The following is a 20286-nucleotide window of genomic DNA, read 5'->3' as shown; positions in this document are numbered from 1 at the left end:
TGTGTGGGGTGTGTGTGTGTGTGAGCTGCATAAAACTCTCTGACTGATTAGGTCCTTTGCTTGATGTCAAGGACTATTCAGATCATGCACATTACAAATTGCACAAATCAGCCCTTGTGTGTGATACTGAAAACAGTCACTGCTTTGATGCTCTTTACTCTTCATACTCATGCCAGTGGTGTATATGTGTCCTGCTTCTTAGGAACTCTGGGAGTGGTGACTGAAGTCACGATGAAGATCCGACCCATTCCTGAGTATCAGAAGTACGGCTCCGTCGTCTTCCCAAACTTCCAGCAGGGTGTGGCATGCCTGAGAGAGGTGGCCAGACAGGTCAGTACAGGCCTCATATGTGACTCAATGAAACTAACCCAGCTGTGGTCAGGCTCACTTCATTTAGAGTGATATTCTGTTATATGTATATGAGGGGTGGAAATCACCAGATGGTGATTTCTCAATTATCTCAATACTTATGATATTATCTCAATACTTTAGCCACGATACGATATTATCACGGTACTTAAGACACGATACGATGTTATCACAATACCTACGACACGATACAATATTATCACGATACTTAAGACGCGATACTATGTTATCACAATACCTAAGACACGATATTATCGCGATACTTAAGACACGATACGATGTTATCACAATACCTAAGACACGATATTATCGCGATACTTAAGACACGATACGATGTTATCACAATACCTAAGACACGATACGATATTATCATGATACTTAAGACACGATACGATGTTATCACAATACCTAAGACACGATACGATATTATCACGATACTTAAGACGCGATACTATGTTATCACAATACCTAAGACACGATATTATCAAGATACTTAAGACACGATACGATGTTATCACAATATCTAAGTCACGATACGATATTATCACAATACCTAAGACACGATACAATATTATCATGATACTTAAGACACGATACGATGTTATCACAATACCTAAGACACGATACGATATTATCATGATACTTAAGACACGATACGATGTTATCACAATACCTAAGACACGACACGATACGATATTATCACGATACTTAAGACACGATACGATATTATCACAATACCTAAGACACGATACAATATTATCATGATACTTAAGACACGATACGATGTTATCACAATACCTAAGACACGATACGATATTATCATGATACTTAAGACACGATACGATGTTATCACAATACCTAAGACACGACACGATACAATATTATCATGATACTTAAGACACGATACGATGTTATCACAATACCTAAGACACGATACAATATTATCATGATACTTCAGACACGATACAATATTATCACAATAGCTAAGACACGATACAATATTATCATGATACTTCAGACACGATACAATATTATCACAATAGCTAAGACACGATACAATATTATCATGATACCTAAGACACGATACGATATTATCACGATACTTAAGACGCGATACTATGTTATCACAAAACCTAAGACACGATATTATCACAATACTTAAGACACGATACGATGGTATCACAATACCTAAGACACAATACGATATTATCATGATACTTCAGACACGATACGATATTATCACAATACCTAAGACACGATACGATATTATCATGATACTTCAGACACGATACAATATTATCACAATACCTAAGACACGATACGATATTATCATGATACTTAAGACACGATACGATATTATCATGATACTTCAGACACGATACAATATTATCATGATACCTAAGACACGATACGATATTATCATGATACTTAAGACACGATACGATATTATCATGATACCTAAGACACGATACGATATTATCATGATACTTAAGACACGATACGATATTATCATGATACTTAAGACACGATACGATATTATCATGATACCTAAGACACGATACGATATTATCATGATACTTAAGACACGATATGATATCATCATGATACTTAAAGGGGTCATATAATGCCATTTTTGTACAAGTTAATATGATTATTTAGGGTCTAAATTAAAACTTTGTAATATACTTTGTAAAAAATTATATTTAGTATTCTAAGTTAATTATATGCTGAATTACATTTATATAATCATATTTCTATCATATTTATAGGAAAATACATGCATTTGCCATAAACAGCATATAACTTGGACGCTAGATGCTGCTATGGAGTTATTTTCCTTGTGAAATTGCCTACACAATAATGCAAGATTTCCAGAAGGGTATAACCAGTATCACAACCCTGTACAGTATGAGAGGATAAACAGTATCTCATAGCATTAGACATGTTTTACTGGTGTTTTTCTTTCAGTTGTGTTTTATAATAAACAAGTAGTGTTGAGTAGTAACTGGTTACATGTAAAGGTGTTATGTAATTAAAATAGAAAATAAATGTAACTAATGTTACAGTTACTGAGAAAAAATGTGTAGTTAAATTACAGTTACTTATGAAAATGTTAACGATTACAAAGGGTGTTAGATCTGAATATGTTCTGTAAAAAATTGGTATATGTTAGTCTATGATCATGCTATCATTCATTCAAAGAGCTATTAAACCATTCAAGCACGATTAGACGGAAAAATAAGAACTTAAATGTGTTTTGCCACGTGTCTCTGAATCTAGCGTCTGTGTGATAGATAGACACACACACACACACACTTGTGCACACGGCCGCATTGAGAACTCTCTTACGCTTGAATGGACAGTAACACCCAGAATTATGCCAAAATGTCCGCTTTGTCGAGTATCCTCGTAAGCACAGTCATTAATGAGTTAAATAAAGCTTTAAATGACAATAAAGAGCTGTGAGAACATGATGCGTGTCATGTGCGGCCGATCTTAAAGTGACAGCAGCCATTAATGATAATCAAAGAACATAAGACAGAGAAAATCACTCAGTGCTCTTGACTGAACTTTTGTAGCTTTAATACAGATTAATCTATATTTAATGTATACTTTATGCAGACTGTGAAGTCTTCGATAAATGTATTAAATAAATTATTGCGGTGCGATTCTGAATAAATTGAGAATCACGATTTGTTTGTGTAAAATGGAGATCGCGATTCTCCCACAACTAAACAAAATAACCTGCAATTTAGAGGGTCTGGCACAATGGTAAGTGCTGTGGTCTATTTTAAAGATTAATTTGACTCCATTCAAATAATTTTTCATTTTGTTCAATGTCTCATTCATCACAGCTTGTTTAGTTACTGGATCAATCAGCGTTTGTGAATAAATCTTTTAAATTAAGAATTCAATGACAAACACTTTTTATTTTTTATTTTATTTTTTTTATAAAACACACGTGTCGCCACCTCCTGGCGTAATAGTAAGCAATACAACAAAATACTTTTTAATAAGATCATGTACTCTTATACAGTGTTTTATCCCCTGTTATTTAAATGTTTGTAACATAACGATAATGTGTGTTTGAAAAGACATATGGCAGCCGCGCGAACGCAGATTTGAACGTTGCAGTGTGAATATGAGCGTACTTTCAAAGGTTAAACTAAAGTCTCGTTTTAAACCGTTTCACATGACAAGCGTCAGCGGAGCATGAGCAGCCCATATTAAAGTGTGGTGGCCGACCCTCTCACGGTAGGTGCAGCAGTCAAAATGAAGACTGATGCCAGGGAAGAAGCTTTATTTTGAAGAGTGTGTGTTGAATAGGGCAGTGTGTGAGGCTAATGGCCTCCGATCTGGGCTTCTCATTAGTCTGTGTGCTGCTGATGTAGCCCTTATTGATGACCGCAGTCTTAGCGTTCTGTACAGCACTGCTTCTTATTAGTCCATAAACAAACTGTGATCCAAACGTAAAATGAATTTATTGATTATGCTGTTCAGGACATACACTGCTCCTCCATCTGTTTCTCTTTGCCCAAGGCTGCTTTTAAAAAAACGGTGTTATAGTTTAATTGGAATACCATTTTGCTGTACTGTAGGTATTTCCTAACAACAGCAGAAATACTGGCTGAGCAATAATAATGTTGTAGATTTGTTTAAGGTAGAGGGTCATTATACGTCTCCGTCTGTTAGTCTGTTTCTGTCTGAGCATGTTTCTTCTTCTTCTTTATTCTTGTTGTAGAGATGTGCTCCAGCATCCATTCGGCTAATGGACAACGAGCAGTTTCAGTTTGGTGAGTTGCGTCTTTCCTTCTATGCAGATGCTAAAGCCCATGACACTTACTTCCTTCTGTGGATCAAAAGATATATATTGAAGAATCTTCTCACCCCTCTTTTACAATGACGGTTCATAGTACGGACGACTCGCTCATGAAGTTTGTAGCGTGCCTTGTTGGCAAGTGCTATTCGCACTAGCTCTGCCTAACAATGCCTGGCTGTGCCAAACAAGATTTTTTAAAAATGCCCCTATTTCAACATCCTCAGTGGCGTAATCAGTAAAGTGTATGCATTGCTACTAGATCACAGTTTTGTCGCGATCAACACTGCTTCGAAACCGCCTTTTGCAAAGCTTTTTGAAAATGTTGTAAATATTGAAATAAAGTGCCATACAACATTTTTAATAATAATAAATGCATATATTGGGTAAGGTTAGGGATAGGTGTAGGGATGGTTTTTAGTGTTCCTTTGAGGCTGCATCCATTTAATAATTTTAAAACATATATTAATTTCCACTGTTATTATTGCATCCTGTTAATGTACAACAATACTGAGGTGCAAATCAATCAATCAAATAGTATGTGTCTGTCAAATTAAAAATAAATTACATGTAATTACTATTTATATGGCAAAGAACGTCTACTTTTATATGGTGTAAATAGAATCTACCACTATTTTCACTTAATGTAAATATCATCTATCGCTATTTGCACTTAGCTGCCTTCTTTAAAAGGGGTCCTGTTATGCTCATTTACAGGTTCATCATTTTGTTTATCACTTAGATGTTCTCACTTTAGTTTAGAGTCCAAAGCTCACTATTAACTAACTATTAAAGGGTAAGTACACCCAAGAACGAAAATTCTGTCATTAATAACTCACTCTCATGCCGTTCCAGACCCGTAAGACCTCTGTTCATCTTCAGAACACAAATTAAGATATTTTTGTTGTAATCCAATGGCTCAGAAAGGCCTCCATTGGCAGGAATGACATTTCCTCTCTCAAGACCTATAAAGGCACTAAAGACGTCTTACAGGTGTCGAACGACATGAGGGTAATAATGACAGAATTTTCATTTTTTTTTGGTGAACTATCCCTTTAACTGCTAGCCTGACATTAGTCTGATAAGCCAGACCCACATCAAGATGTTTGGTCTGGAAACTCACCAATGACGGCTCCGAGGGGCGGATAAGCGGTCGTCTTTCAAACTCCCTGTGCACGCGATAGGATAGCGCTACAACCAACCAGAGCAACGAAGGTGAAGCGGAGCTCGCTGACAGATTAAACATTCACCGTATCCGGTCGGCAAAACTCGAACACATCTTCCCTTTTTAAGAATGACTTCAGTGCCGTTCTTTGTTCTTTTCTCAGAGAAAAGCTTAACTCCAAGTCTTCCAGAGTTGTTCGCCAGTTTCTGTGTTTACTAGAAGCACGCAAACGCAACTCGGCCGTCATTATGTTAAGCCCCGCCCACCGACTCTATACACGATGTGATTGGCCCAACCAGAGTTTGGCGTTTACAGCTCAGAAAGGTATTGAGAGTTGCTAGACGACACTCGCGGCAGATTAGATTTGCGTCTAGATTTCTAGGCTATTTAACTACGACTTTTGGCTTAATAAACTCCAAATACAGCTGATTTGCTGCTCAAGAAACATTTCTGATTATTATCAATGTTGAAAACGGTTGTGCCGCTTCATATTTTTGTGGAAACTGATGCATAATTTGTCCTCAGGATTCTTTGATGATTAAACTTTATAAAAGAATCGCATTTATTTGAAATAGAACATTTTGTAGCATTATACATCTCTTTACTGTCACCTTTGATCAGTTTGATTTGTTGATTTAATCAATTTAATATTTCTTTCGAAACTATTTTGTGTATATTATTATTAATATAACACTGGTTTTGTCACATAATTTAAAGTATTAGCAAAAAGAGTGATCTATCAAATCAATTTGTAAGAAGCTTCTATTTTTTTATGTTTTCTTTTTAAACATTTATTACATTAATGTTATTGTTCACACTTATGTTTAAACTGCTCTGCAAAAGGTCAGCTTTCATAATGAACGCATCATTTTGTATTATTCGCACAAAACCGGATTAATATTCATGAGCTAAGCCTTCAAACTGCAAAAAAAATATGATCAATAAGTTATGACAACATATGTTTTCACATTGCTTTTACTCATCAAAATGCGCCATTTTATACAAGATTGTACACATTTTTAAGTCAGTTTAATGTAATTTAAAGTAAACATCCTGGTGATTGTACTTTTTTTATTTACAGACGTCACAAACACATTAAACTACTGTGAGTGGCATCAATGTTCGTTCATCTCGACGATATTTGTGGCGTTGTAAAGTCATTGCAGGCGTGCTGTGTATTGATAACTGGACGTTACCTGAGTGTTATGAGCTGGTTATGTAAGTAACACATGATAACTGGGAGCAAGAAGTACAATCAGTCCATTGCTGGCTTTAGAGGCGGTGGTGAGTTCACATTCCTCTCCACAGAGATGAATTGGAAGATTTAGCATTTGAGAGCTTTGCTTTTGTTTTTATTACTTGTTGTTGTTTTGTGTATTCATTACATCAGTGGTTTAATTTGGTGTGGTGTAATTTATCTCCGGAGAACCCCCGCTTGCGCCGCCGCGTATAAAGTGAAATTGATCATTATTTCACCAGCTGAGCAGCGAGCGAATGCACAAACACGCGATTCAGGAACAATGAAAAATGGCCCTGGCAGCAATTAGGCTCGCAGCGCAGCCGAGGCTGATAACGTTACATGCGGAGATGTGGGCGAATTTGTGAGGGGTTGCCAGATAAATCTGGAAAAGTTCCCCGGCCTCCAGGGATCTCGTTAACTCCTGTACGGCTCTGTGTTTTCATCGACGGTGCACTTCTGAGCGGGAGCGGGAGATGGATCGACTCTTTAATGAAGACTCTGGTCTCTGTAATCATAATGGCTTTTGCAGCATGCACACTCTTTAAGCCCAGAAGTGTGGCTGGCGCTGTTTTTTTTATATGTGTGTGTTATAGAAAAGGGAGGTAGTGACTGTTCAGACACACACGTGATCTCTGAAGCGTTATGATCCTCACAAACAATTGAATGTGTGGATTGTTGACGTTCTCTGGAAGCGTTAATTGGACCGCAGGGTGTCAGACAGGACAATTATATCACTGTATAAGTCTGTCTATATCATGGTAAGCTACTGTTTAAAATACAGCAAAAAACACCGTTGAGAAATACTATTGCAATATAATGGGGTCATCAACTGCATTGTTTTATTGTTTTATACTGTTTCCTCGGTGCACTTATAATGTAAGTAAGCTTTTTACATCAAAAATGGTCATAACGAAAGAAATCCGCCCACTGCTGTGATTGGCCGCTGAGACTTCTGTGTAAACGCCCACTGCTGTGATTGGCCGCTGTGTGACTTCTGTGTAAACGCCCACTGCTGTGATTGGCCGCTGTGTGACTTCTGTGTAAACGCCCACTGCTGTGATTGGGCGCTGTGAGACTTCGGTGTAAACGCCCACTGCTGTGATTGGCCGCTGTGAGACTTCGGTGTAAACGCCCACTGCTGTGATTGGCCGCTGAGACTTCTGTGTAAACGCCCACTGCTGTGATTGGCCGCTGTGAGACTTCAGTGTAAACGCCCACTGCTGTGATTGGCCGCTGTGAGACTTCAGTGCAAACGCCCACTGCTGTGATTGGCCGCTGTGAGACTTCAGTGTAAACGCCCACTGCTGTGATTGGCCGCTGTGAGACTTCAGTGTAAACGCCCACTGCTGTGATTGGCCACTGTGAGACTTCAGTGTAAACGCCCACTGCTGTGATTGGCCGCTGTGTGACTTCAGTGTAAACGCCCACTGCTGTGATTGGCCGCTGTGAGACTTCAGTGTAAACGCCCACTGCTGTGATTGGCCGCTGTGAGACTTCAGTGTAAACGCCCACTGCTGTGATTGGCCGCTGTGAGACTTCAGTGTAAACGCCCACTGCTGTGATTGGCCGCTGTGAGACTTCAGTGTAAACGCCCACTGCTGTGATTGGCCGCTGTGAGACTTCAGTGTAAACGCCCACTGCTGTGATTGGCCGCTGTGAGACTTCAGTGTAAACGCCCACTGCTGTGATTGGCCGCTGTGAGACTTCAGTGTAAACGCCCACTGCTGTGATTGGCCGCTGTGAGACTTCAGTGTAAACGCCCACTGCTGTGATTGGCCGCTGTGAGACTTCAGTGTAAACGCCCACTGCTGTGATTGGCCGCTGTGAGACTTCAGTGTAAACGCCCACTGCTGTGATTGGCCGCTGTGAGACTTCAGTGTAAACGCCCACTGCTGTGATTGGCCGCTGTGAGACTTCAGTGTAAACGCCCACTGCTGTGATTGGCCGCTGTGAGACTTCAGTGTAAACGCCCACTGCTGTGATTGGCCGCTGTGAGACTTCAGTGTAAACGCCCACTGCTGTGATTGGCCGCTGTGTGACTTCAGTGTAAACGCCCACTGCTGTGATTGGCCGCTGTGAGACTTCAGTGTAAACGCCCACTGCTGTGATTGGCCGCTGTGAGACTTCAGTGTAAACGCCCACTGCTGTGATTGGCCGCTGTGAGACTTCAGTGTAAACGCCCACTGCTGTGATTGGCCGCTGTGAGACTTCAGTGTAAACGCCCACTGCTGTGATTGGCCGCTGTGAGACTTCAGTGTAAACGCCCACTGCTGTGATTGGCCGCTGTGAGACTTCAGTGTAAACGCCCACTGCTGTGATTGGCCGCTGTGAGACTTCAGTGTAAACGCCCACTGCTGTGATTGGCCGCTGTGAGACTTCAGTGTAAACGCCCACTGCTGTGATTGGCCGCTGTGAGACTTCAGTGTAAACGCCCACTGCTGTGATTGGCCGCTGTGTGACTTCAGTGTAAACGCCCACTGCTGTGATTGGCCGCTGTGGGACTTCAGTGTAAACGCCCACTGCTGTGATTGGCCGCTGTGTGACTTCAGTGTAAACGCCCACTGCTGTGATTGGACGCTGTGAGACTTCAGTGTAAACGCCCACTGCTGTGATTGGCCGCTGTGGGACTTCATTGTAAACGCCCACTGCTGTGATTGGCCGCTGTGGGACTTCAGTGTAAACGCCCACTGCTGTGATTGGCCGCTGTGTGACTTCAGTGTAAACGCCCACTGCTGTGATTGGACGCTGTGAGACTTCAGTGTAAACGCCCACTGCTGTGATTGGCCGCTGTGGGACTTCATTGTAAACGCCCACTGCTGTGATTGGACGCTGTGAGACTTCAGTGTAAACGCCCACTGCTGTGATTGGCCGCTGTGGGACTTCATTGTAAACGCCCACTGCTGTGATTGGCCGCTGTGGGACTTCAGTGTAAACGCCCACTGCTGTGATTGGCCGCTGTGTGACTTCAGTGTAAACGCCCACTGCTGTGATTGTAGTTGTGTCGATTCTCTAATATACCGACCTAAAACGTACACTTTTCACAATGTTAAAGTAGCCTATTAAAATCATTCAGATATTGCGTGTCCTTGCGATATGCATATCGCGATATTTTGATCATTTCGATATATTGTGCAGCCCCACATAGACATCGACAAATCTCCACCAGATGAGATATTTCTACCATTTGACCGCCCAGCCTTCAGGGAGTGTGTAGCAGACAGGAAGTGACGGAGAGAGAGGGGTAGTGTAAGTGAACACAACCCCAGTTAGTGTGCTATCCTTTAGGCCACGGCAGCGCCCTGACTTGTGTGTTTGATGTATTTCACACATAGGTTGATGTCAGCTTTCAGTTGATTTTAATTTATCTGCGATCTTGTGTTTGTTCTGACTGTGTGTGTGAGATTCACTGGCGTTTCTTATCAGAGGAGCTGCTATCAGGATGATTTATCTGCTGCGTTCCCTCTCAGCCTTCCTTTCTCTCTGTGTCTCCAGTCATTACTGCGCTATTGTTCACACCGCTAATAAATCTGACACCGAGGCCTCTGGGAAATCCCAGGGATGCTCGGTGACGTTAGAACAGTTTGAGAGTCATTCGTTTCGAGCGGAAAGCTTATGACTGCACACGGCTCCTGAAATAGAGCGCTAAATGATTGCGTGATTAATACTGACGTTCTTACTGATGTTTTGACAGGTCACGCACTCAAGCCACAAGTGTCCTCCATATTCACATCATTCCTGGACGGGTTGAAAAAATTCTACATAACCAAGGTGAGAAAGAAGCGTGAATGTATGTCAACAACTATAAGTGCAACAGTCGGGTTACAGAAGTAAAAAACTCAATACATTTTCTCCACAAGGAAAAGGATGTGATATATGGAAGTAAAACTGTGCCACTGGATTTTGAATTCTAATTTTTAGCACTGAATTTTTTTACATCGAATTTTTAACACTGAATTTTATTTTGCATCTAAATCAGACTTTGAATTTTAAAAGCCATCGAATTTCTAGCACTGTTTTTTTTGCCTATGACATTTTTTCAATGTTTTAAAAAAATTCAGTGTAAAAAGAAATTCAACGTCTCAAAAAATTCAGTGTAAAAAAATTCAATGTCTCAAAAGATTCAGTGTAAAAAAAATCAACGTCTCAAAAGATTCAGTGTAAAATAATTCAACGTCTCAAAAAATTCAGTGTAAAAATATTCAGAGTCAACATCCGGGTAACCAAGGAGAAGCAATCGATCCCTGTATCAAATCATCCAACATACAGCCAATCATTTACGCTCCATTGGTCATGTGATGCTGAAACAGGAAGGCGGGGAACAGGGCCGTTTCTAGCCTTTCTGGCACCCTAGGCGAGATTCATATGTTGTGCACCCCCCCCCCCCCCTCTTTTTTTTTTAAACTACAACTTATTAAGTAAATATGACTTCCTTATTTCATGGGCATATTGTACATGCATTAATCAAATAATGTAGCTAGGTTTATTATCTCTGAGATCATAGATGTTGGGGGGTTCGGGGGCATGCTCCCCCGAGAAAAATTTGATTTCTATGATCTACATATGTGTATTTTAAGATGTTCTGAAGGCCAAAAAATTAGATAACAATAGCTTGAAAACCATGTCACTCGGCGCCGCTGCGGATTGAAGAACACAATGACACAAAGACTAAAACACGGGACGAAGCAGTAGCCGAAGCCTTGCGCCAGTTTCATGTTTTAAAGGTTAATCACATATTTTTTTAGGGGGGGCTGATGCATAAGTTCATAAAAAAGGGCCTAGTGACGCCCATGGTTATGACAGTATTAGCCTACTTGATCAATTTACACTAAACAGCTATCTCTGATGTAAAAAAAAATTTATTCAAATTAACTGCTATAATGTTCTGGACCTGAAATGAGCATGGCGTGTGGTCCGTCCAGTACTAATATTCAGTGTAATGTTTTGCTCAACGTTATGATAGAGGGACCAGCTTAGTAGAGAACAAGTAACCAATAAGTAGGCTATACCTGTATATTTCGCTTTCTTTTTACGATACTGAGCCCCTGATGGCTTTGACCTTTTCATGATGATGAAACTAAAGCACGCTGTAACGAGTAGTAATATAGTGTGGCCCCTTTAAGAGTTGCGCGCACTCCCTGCAAACGAAGTCTGCCTTTTGTGTATGTGCGCACTGAGTCTTGAGCTCCCATGTGTGGGGATTATTTTCTGTTTTCTGTTGCTAACAGTTTTCTGTTGCTAACAGTTATTTTGTTTTATTAAGTAATGCTGTGGACGGAAAGGGAGTTTGTGATGAGAGTTCAGCGGGGAATAAAGTGCGATCTGTTTGATGTTAATCGCCTCCGTGTTTGCATCCAGTGTTTTACTCTCCAGTTACATTAAGTGAGCTATCCGCATTTTTCACTCGGACACAAGCGTTACAACGCCACGGATGACGACGTTCCCGGCCGCCCTCTACATGATCTCATTTCATTACAGCAGCGCCACTATCACCATGGCAACTTCACTCCAATAATCGCAACTAATCATAATGCCTTGAAATAGCAAAAGTACGAAATATTAATAATAAAATATATATGAAATAACTAAAAAATCTTGTTGGGGCGGGGACTCATTGACGCCCCCCAGCTGTTGGCGCCCTAGGCGACCGCCTAGTTTGCCTATGACTAGAAACGGCACTGGCGGGGAAGCTCACTTCAGGTGAGCTCCAGAGCTCAGCAGCATGGCTCAGAACACACACGATGGCGCTTCAGTGAGTTTACTCATGACCAATGGAGCGTAAATGATTGGCTGGATGTTGGATGATTTGATACAGGGATCGATTGCTTCTCCTTGGTTACCCGGATGTTGACTCTGAATATTTTTACACTGAATTTTTTGAGACGTTGAATTATTTTACACTGAATCTTTTGAGACATTTTTTTTTTACACTGAATTTTTTGAGACGTTGAATTATTTTACACTGAATCTTTTGAGACGTTAAATTTTTTTACACTGAATCTTTTGAGACGTTGAATTTTTTTACACTGAATTTTTTTTAAAACATTGAAAAAATGTCATAGGCAAAAAAAAAAACAGAGCTAGAAATTCGATGGCTTTTAAAATTCAAAGTCTGATTTAGATGCAAAATAAAATTCAGTGTTAAAAATTCGATGTAACAAAATTCAGTGCTAAAAATTAGAATTCAAAATCCAGTGGCACAGTTTTACTTCCATAGTGATAACTTATAAACATTTAATGACAGCCCTACTGTGAGCTGCGAGGTTGTTAATCCAATTTTTGATTGGAATTATCAAAAATATTATTATATAATATTATTATTTAAAAATAATCGTGTTTAACAGCAGAATTTGTGGTGAAAAACTACATTACCCATGATGCTGTACTGAAAATTCCACCAATCAGAGAGAAACCCGGTAGTATATTCGTGAAAATGAACGCGGTGGGCAAGTGGTCCAGTAGCGGTGGCTTTGGGAGTGGCTTCATAGGGCTGCGAAGCAAGTGCATTCTGGGAGTTGTTGTCTTTCATCCCCATGTGACAAAAATACATTTTCTGTCTTTTCTCAGTCTGGAAGGCACCAAATTAAAAAATAATTTCACATTTCTTCTACATTAATGACCCAGTTTAAATACAAAGCTTAATGCTAAATCACTGAAGTAACCCTTTAACTCAATTTAGTTTAAAATAATCGTGTTTAACAGTAGAATTTGTGGTGAAAAACTACATTACCCATGATGCTGTACTGAAAATTCCACCAATCAGAGTCTCGAAATGAGCAAAACATGACAAAAGATCTTATTAACTCAGGCCACTCCCATGAAGCACTGCGAATGATATAATCAAGTCTCTCAAAATACTTAAATATTTGATATATTCTTCTTCACTCAGGGAGTCTATGGTAAGCTCATAGAACCGCTTCCAAGAAAGTTATGAAATTTGCCACACAGATAGAGGACAGTCTGAGTTATCAACAGAGCAAATGTGAAGGCTTTTTTAAAGAAAATTTTCACCACCAACTGTCCAAAGTCGCGCACTCATTTATGCTAATAACCTTTGAGCTGTAAGGGCTAGAAACACAATAATTTTTGCCTCTGATTCCTTTTTTGGAAAGATTTTTCTGAAAATCTTGCTTTTTCTAACTCCTCATAGACCGTTGATCCAATTTTTAAGATAACTGAAATAGATCCTCTTCAAAAATGTGATGGAGTTCAAGTCGATCCATCAAACTGTTCTCGAATAATGTGCAAGCAAATTCAACAAAGAGCAAGACAAAATTAACGCAAGGCTATATCTTCGCAATGCTTTAGCGGATTCTGTCCAAACTTGGTGTGTCATCACAAGCATGAGTGTGTATGCAGCGTTTCGGCGCAGCGCCACATAGTGGTCAGGAGATATAAAAACTAGACATTCTAACTTCTGAACGGTTTGGCCATAAATCACAACTGCTTTCTTTAGATTCGGTGCATCGTGCAGTCATATGATACCCAATTTTCCCATATTGGCCATTTTGGGCGTCAGCCATTATAAATTTTGTCATAAAATGTTATATTTGGCGCCATGCCCTGACAATACTCCAAAAGTCTCGGGACAAAAGTTTCCCCGAAAAGAGCCGTTCGGGGCAAAAGTTTCTTGTGGTCAGAAGTTAAAATGAAATTTTCAAAAATGCTAATAATATTTGATCAAGTTAGCCTGATATAATGAATGCATAATTGTCCACTGAATAGGTCTTAATAGATTCCTTGTGTAATGCCTAGAAATATGGATACCAATTTTTTCATATTTGTCTGAATTGCTGTCCGCCATTTTGATTTTCTTTAAAAACCTGCTTTTTTGATCTCCTCCTAGACCATTTGTCTGATTTTCACCCAAGTCTAGTCGCAGCATCTCCAGTCTGTGTCGATAAAGAGTTATGGATTTTATGTCGATAGGTTAAACCGTTTTCTTATAGTGCAGTAACTAAAATGATCTTGATATGTCTTTAATTGATCACTGTTGCAGTAGGACTGATGCTTCAGCCATGTTGGTTGGACTTATCGTGTTCTTTGTGCTTTTTTTAAATGTTTGTAATTGCTGCTTGTTTTAAGCTATGTTTTTAATTCTGTAATTTGCAATGCTTCATGGGATTGTAGTCCTTTCCCTCACTAAAGCTAAGTACACAGTCTTTTAGGCTCGGAAACATAGCTTATAACTTTTTAACGAAGACTTTTTTTTAAAAATCCCTATGGGAAAAATAAATGAAAGTGGGCGGGCATTAATGCACTCTATTGCATTGCTCTCTGGAATACTTCATTCTGATTAGAGTTTAGATTCTCTGCCCGAGCCCGAGATTTCCCGGCACTATCCTCGGGCCGGGTAGGGCCGGGCCCTTAATCTAATCTTTAGCCTACTTTACTAGTCTAATTGGGTGGGCAGAAAGCTATGCTATAATCAGAAATTATACATATTTTTAGCAAAGTAAGAACTAATACAACAACTAAGAAACAAATGTGTAGGCTACAAAGTTGCACAAGTCAGGATTAGTGTAAAAATGCGTGTTAAACTCACAGCTCGAGCAGTGATGGAGCGCAGCATTATAAACAGAAACGCTCTGAGTCAAGAGCTGCTCGCGTGAACACTGCACTTTGCTTAATTAAATATCTTCGAATCGTTTCGTTTAAAAGTGGTCATTTCAAGCTTTCTATACGCATATTTCTCATGTCTGTGAGGCGAGTGGCCTGCTGAGTTTGGGTTTATTTATGAGACGCGCTCCAGTTCATGAGCAATGAAAGCGATCACGACTTCACCTCACGATTATAGTCTGCTATTTGCTTTTTATTTATTAAATCCGGGCAATTGGCCTAAGAAACCTTTCTTTTAAATTAATATACAATTTAAACTAAATGAAAGAAATGTTTCCTACAAAACAAAACTTAATATTAAACTAAATATAACCACCAAAATCATATCTGACCCACTCGCATCTTTTCACTGAAATGTAAAAATAATATTACTAATATTTAAATATAAATATGAAGGAAAAAACACATTGTTTAATGGCAACAACAAAGTAAGCTACAGATAAATGTCTGAGCTGGATTTGAGCAAACATCAGTTTACCGGTGAGCAGATCATGAGCGCGCGCCTGCGGATTACTGAGCGGAGTCACGTCAGCTTTATTTATATCACGCTTTTACAATGAGGATTGTTTCAAAGCAGCTTCAAAGTGTTAAAAAGGAAAATATTGCAAGTCGCTGTGGAGAAAACAGCGACGTTATCGACTCATTTAAGTTTATCAGTGTTAGTTTTAACATGAGTCTCACCGGTCCGCTTCGCTGCGCTTTGCTCATTACAGGCTCGTTCTCGTCAAAACGCCCACGTATTGAAAAATGGTCGGGTTTAAATCGGGCTCGGGCTCATAATTACAGTTAATGTGTCGGGCCGGGCCGGGCTCGGACACAACGTGCTCGTGCACGGGTAGGGCCGGGCTTGATTTTTTGAGCCCGATCTAACCTCTAATTCTGATTGGTCAATCACAGTATTCTGCTTTCAAAGCAAGAGATATTGCAAGACTGATTTCATCCACTGATTGTGAAAAGTATCTGATGATATTATTGGCTAATATTGTTCGTTTTTTCATTCACACTCACACAGACTTGAAAGAAAATCCAGAATGAAAACTGATTTTAGAGGCAGAGAATGTCAAAGTCTCGTACATTATGATAAAGGATTATCACAACATTTTTTTTTTCTTCAGAATAGAGTTCACTGATGGATTGTGGGTCTCTTTTGATTACATGTTGTCTAACCGTCTAACCCCGTTCTCAGTTTAAAGGGTTCGACCCGCACCACCTGTGTGTGGCGACGCTGTTATTTGAGGGGGATCGTGGGAAGGTTTTGCAGCACGAGAAACAGGTTTACGACATCGCAGCCAAATTCGGGTAAGAAAGCCTCGGTTTTTGTGTGTGTTCGTCCAATCTATGCCGTTTCTATGCTACCAGAGTTACCGTTTCACCAGTATAGTTCAGCATGGGCCATTAGGGTCGTGACCCCTGACCTGAAGTGATCTTTCTGATTGTATACGGAAGCACTGGCGTTTGTCTCTGTCTTTTCATGCTCCCTCATTCATCATTGCTCTTTCAGTGGCAGTGATGGGTGTGTGAGGAAAAGAGTGCACAGATTGAATGATTTCGGCATTAAAGGTTGGTTTGATTTTGAGAATATTTAATTAGAGGCCGATTGTGATGGATAGAAGGGGAGTCCCACAGCTGACCTTATTGATCCGATGCCCCTGTGTGCGCGTGTGTGTCCATGAGGCAAATGTTCACCAGACCACAAACGCCTTGACGATTCTTCTTTTGCAACAGTGACTGTGCTGATAATATATGATGTTCCTCTTCACGTCCCAGTGACCTGTACTCTGGTTGGTTACTGTGTGTGTGTGTGTGTGTGTGTGTGTTTTAGGGGACTGGCAGCAGGAGAGGACAACGGTCAGAGGGGTTACATGCTGACGTTTGTGATCGCGTATCTGCGGGTGTGTTACAGTTCTTCATCCTCCTCCATTTCAACAGATTTCAAAATGCAGCTACAATAACTTGTATTTTCATGTCTAACCCTAAATGTGTGTTTGGTGGCATGTCTTGGGAAGTTTTTTTTCTTTCTTGATCACTCATTCAAAAGTTTTGGGTCAATATTATTTTTTTTAAATGAAATGTTATACTTCTATACAACATGGAAACATAACATTGATCAAAACTTTAAGGCCTTTTATAAAGATACACAAGACTCGAACATAAATGATCTATGTAGTGCCGTTTCTCCCAAATTATGAAGCAGCACAACTGTTTTCAACATTGAATATAATCATAAAAGTCTCTTGAGCATCAAAATTACATTTTAATATATATTCACATAAAGTTATTTTACATTGCAATAATAATTCACAAAATATTAGTTTTTACAGTATTTGTGATCAATTACTTATTTTAAGATTTTACGGTTTGTGTTTGTTTTGTGTAGTTTAGTGGGGGGGTTTTCTTTTTGTTTTCTTTAGTTGTTTGTTTTTTGTCATTTTGTATTTTGTTTTTTCCTTATTTTTTCTGGGTTTTTGTTTGTTTTAGTTGTTTTGTTTTTGTTTAGGTGTTTTTAGGTGTTTTTGTTTAATTTAGTTTTTTTTTTTTTTTTTAGTTTAGTTGTGTTTTTGCTTTTTGTTTAGTCCAGTTGTCTATCTTTTGTTGTTTTTTTCATATTTATTTATTAATTATTTTAGTTTTTTGCATTTTTTATTTACTTGTGTATTTGCTTTTGTTTAGTTTTTTTAGTTTTTCTTTAGTTGTGTTTTTAATTAGAGGCCAATAGTGAATACAAATAAATGCAGTCTTATGGTGAGCAGAAGAGACTCCTTTCAAAAACATAAGCAATCTTACCGACCCTGAACTTTTGAATACAAGTGTATAATATAGATATCAGTTTATGGCTGCTTATGAACAAAAGAAAGACAATGTGATATATTTATGACTTGACTATAGCCCCTTTTACACTGCACGTCGGACCCGCAATATTCCCGGAACATTGCCGGGTCGCCTTCTGTGTGAAAGCAACCACGTCCCGGCATTGATTACCGAATTGAACCCGGGTCGGGGACCTAATAACATTGCGGGGTTCAATCCGGGACGAGCGCTGTGTGAACAAAAGCCGAAACTAATGCCGCAACGTGTGCGTAGTTATCGTGCCACTCCTAGAGCTTGTTTTTTCAATAACACAACCCTGCAGTGCCAGAAGAGCTAGTCGGTGTTTTAAACGCAGAGAGTGTTCGTATACAAAAGAAACTAAAATTAAACAAGCAGAAACGTGCGCAAATTGGACACAAGTCGAGACCACGGAGCTCCTTACTATCCGCGCTGAAGCTGAGATCGCTCGCCGTTATACGTCACATCAGGATGTCACGTTTCAACTCGACCCGGGACCGTTACAGGTTGTGTGTGAAAGCGCACATATTACGGTATTTCGCTGGCAGTGTGAATGGACCAAATCTAGCGGCCTGGGAACAAATGCCGGGTCGCATTATCCGTGTATTTGCCGGAATCGCAGTGTGAAAGGGGCTTATGATTGGTCAAGCACTGGTTGCTTTAAATCAACGGTCCTGTTTATCCTGTCAGGGTTTATTTTGAGAGGATAATACAGCAGACTGTACATAATCCTTTTAAATGAACTCAGTCTGAACATATACATTTGTTCTTAAATGTATGCTGGGATTTAACGTTTAGTTTACACATTATTCTCGGTGTTAAAAGCCCTGAATATTGGCTGATTCATTGCTCTGACTGATATTGGTCTGCTGATACTCGACGCAGTATTTGTTGCTGTTTATTGCTGGGATATTGAAGAGAGAGAGCTTGATAACCTCAAGACCTCAAACAAACGAGGTGATCTCTCTCCAAAGTCTTCTGAGTGGTAGAGACTCAAGTCTCCAGTTACACTGTACAGTTCTATATCATTAGTGTAACAGTGTGCGTGTGTGTGTGTGTGTGCAGGATTTGGGAATGGACTACTATGTGATCGGAGAGTCGTTTGAGACGTCTGTGCCCTGGGACAGGTAAGCGATGGTTCGGCAGCACAGGGCTCTTTCTGTCCGCCGCCCACCCTGTCTCTGTCGGGATGCTTTAGTGGAGGTGGGAAGGTTAAAAGGACACAAAGTAAAGGAAAGCTTTCAGACTTTGTGCAGGGTTCCCACGGGCCCTTGAAATCCTTCAAAGTTTGTGAATCTGAAGGGGAAAAAAATGTGTTTGTGTGTTTGTTTAGTTTTGTTTTTATTTAGTTTTTCTGTTTGTTTTTTTGCTTAAGTTTTGTTTTGTGTTTAGTTTTGTTTTGTTTTTTTTGTTTTGTTTTTGTTCAGTCTTTTCTTTTGTTATGTTTGTGTGCTTGTTTAGTTTTGTTTTGTGTTTTGTGTTTAGTTTTGTTTTTATTTAGTTTTTCTGGGTTTTTTGCTTTCGTTTTTTTTTTTTATTGTTTGTTTTTGCTTTTTTTCTAGTTGTTTTGTTTGTTATTTTTGGTTTTTAGTTGTGTTTGTTTTCTTTTGGTTTGTTTTTGCTTGTGTGCTTTTGTTGTGATTTTATTATTATTTTTGTTTATTTTATATTGTTGTGTTTTTATGTTTTTCCCCCATGCTTCAATGTGTGTTGTATTATAGTTTTAATTATTTACATTTGACTATTTTTAACATTTCAGAATAACAGTGATTAGGTTTCTTCATGGCCACTCTTGACAACATGTTATTTAATATTTATCTTTTTCTAATTTTCCTCTCTTTCAGGGTTTTGGACTTGTGCAGGAATGTGAAAGAGAGGATTGTAAGAGAGTGTAAGGAGAGAGGAGTACAGTTCCCTCCGCTGTCCACATGCAGGTACACACACACACACACACACACACACACACACACACACACACACACACACACACACACACACACACACACACGTCTATCTTTCTGACCCTTGATTTGCTGTCCATAAGTAAGCGCCTAACAACCATCCGGGCTAGTAATAGAGCAACACACTAAAAATATTACCCACGAGACCCTAGCATGCTAGAGGCATCTATTGTATAACCCAGCAATGCTCACGTTTTCTTCAGTAAATGTAAAATCGACAGGTGTAATTTGATATATTGATGAGTGAACTCTGTGTCCGTTCTGATCTCACCTTTCCCGTCACACACACACA

The 20286-nt window shown here is 39.5% G+C and overlaps 1 protein-coding gene across 1 annotated transcript in view; it reads left to right on the top strand.

The window, feature by feature from the left end:
* The window catches only part of agps (alkylglycerone phosphate synthase), a 62732-nt gene that overhangs the window by 30349 nt on the left and 12097 nt on the right, over positions 1-20286 (top strand). Inside the window, exons 11-17 of the mRNA XM_067443144.1 lie at positions 203-330; positions 4112-4163; positions 10283-10359; positions 16394-16506; positions 17030-17099; positions 19099-19160; positions 19878-19967. Of these exons, the coding sequence (XP_067299245.1) occupies positions 203-330; positions 4112-4163; positions 10283-10359; positions 16394-16506; positions 17030-17099; positions 19099-19160; positions 19878-19967 (592 nt within the window). The remainder of the gene's footprint in view (positions 1-202; positions 331-4111; positions 4164-10282; positions 10360-16393; positions 16507-17029; positions 17100-19098; positions 19161-19877; positions 19968-20286) is intronic.

The sequence above is a fragment of the Pseudorasbora parva genome, chromosome 5 (assembly GCF_024679245.1).
Source record: "Pseudorasbora parva isolate DD20220531a chromosome 5, ASM2467924v1, whole genome shotgun sequence".
Classification (NCBI taxonomy): domain Eukaryota; kingdom Metazoa; phylum Chordata; class Actinopteri; order Cypriniformes; family Gobionidae; genus Pseudorasbora; species Pseudorasbora parva.
The sequence above is the reverse complement of the archived record's forward strand: the minus strand, read 5'-3'. Positions and strand labels throughout refer to the sequence as shown.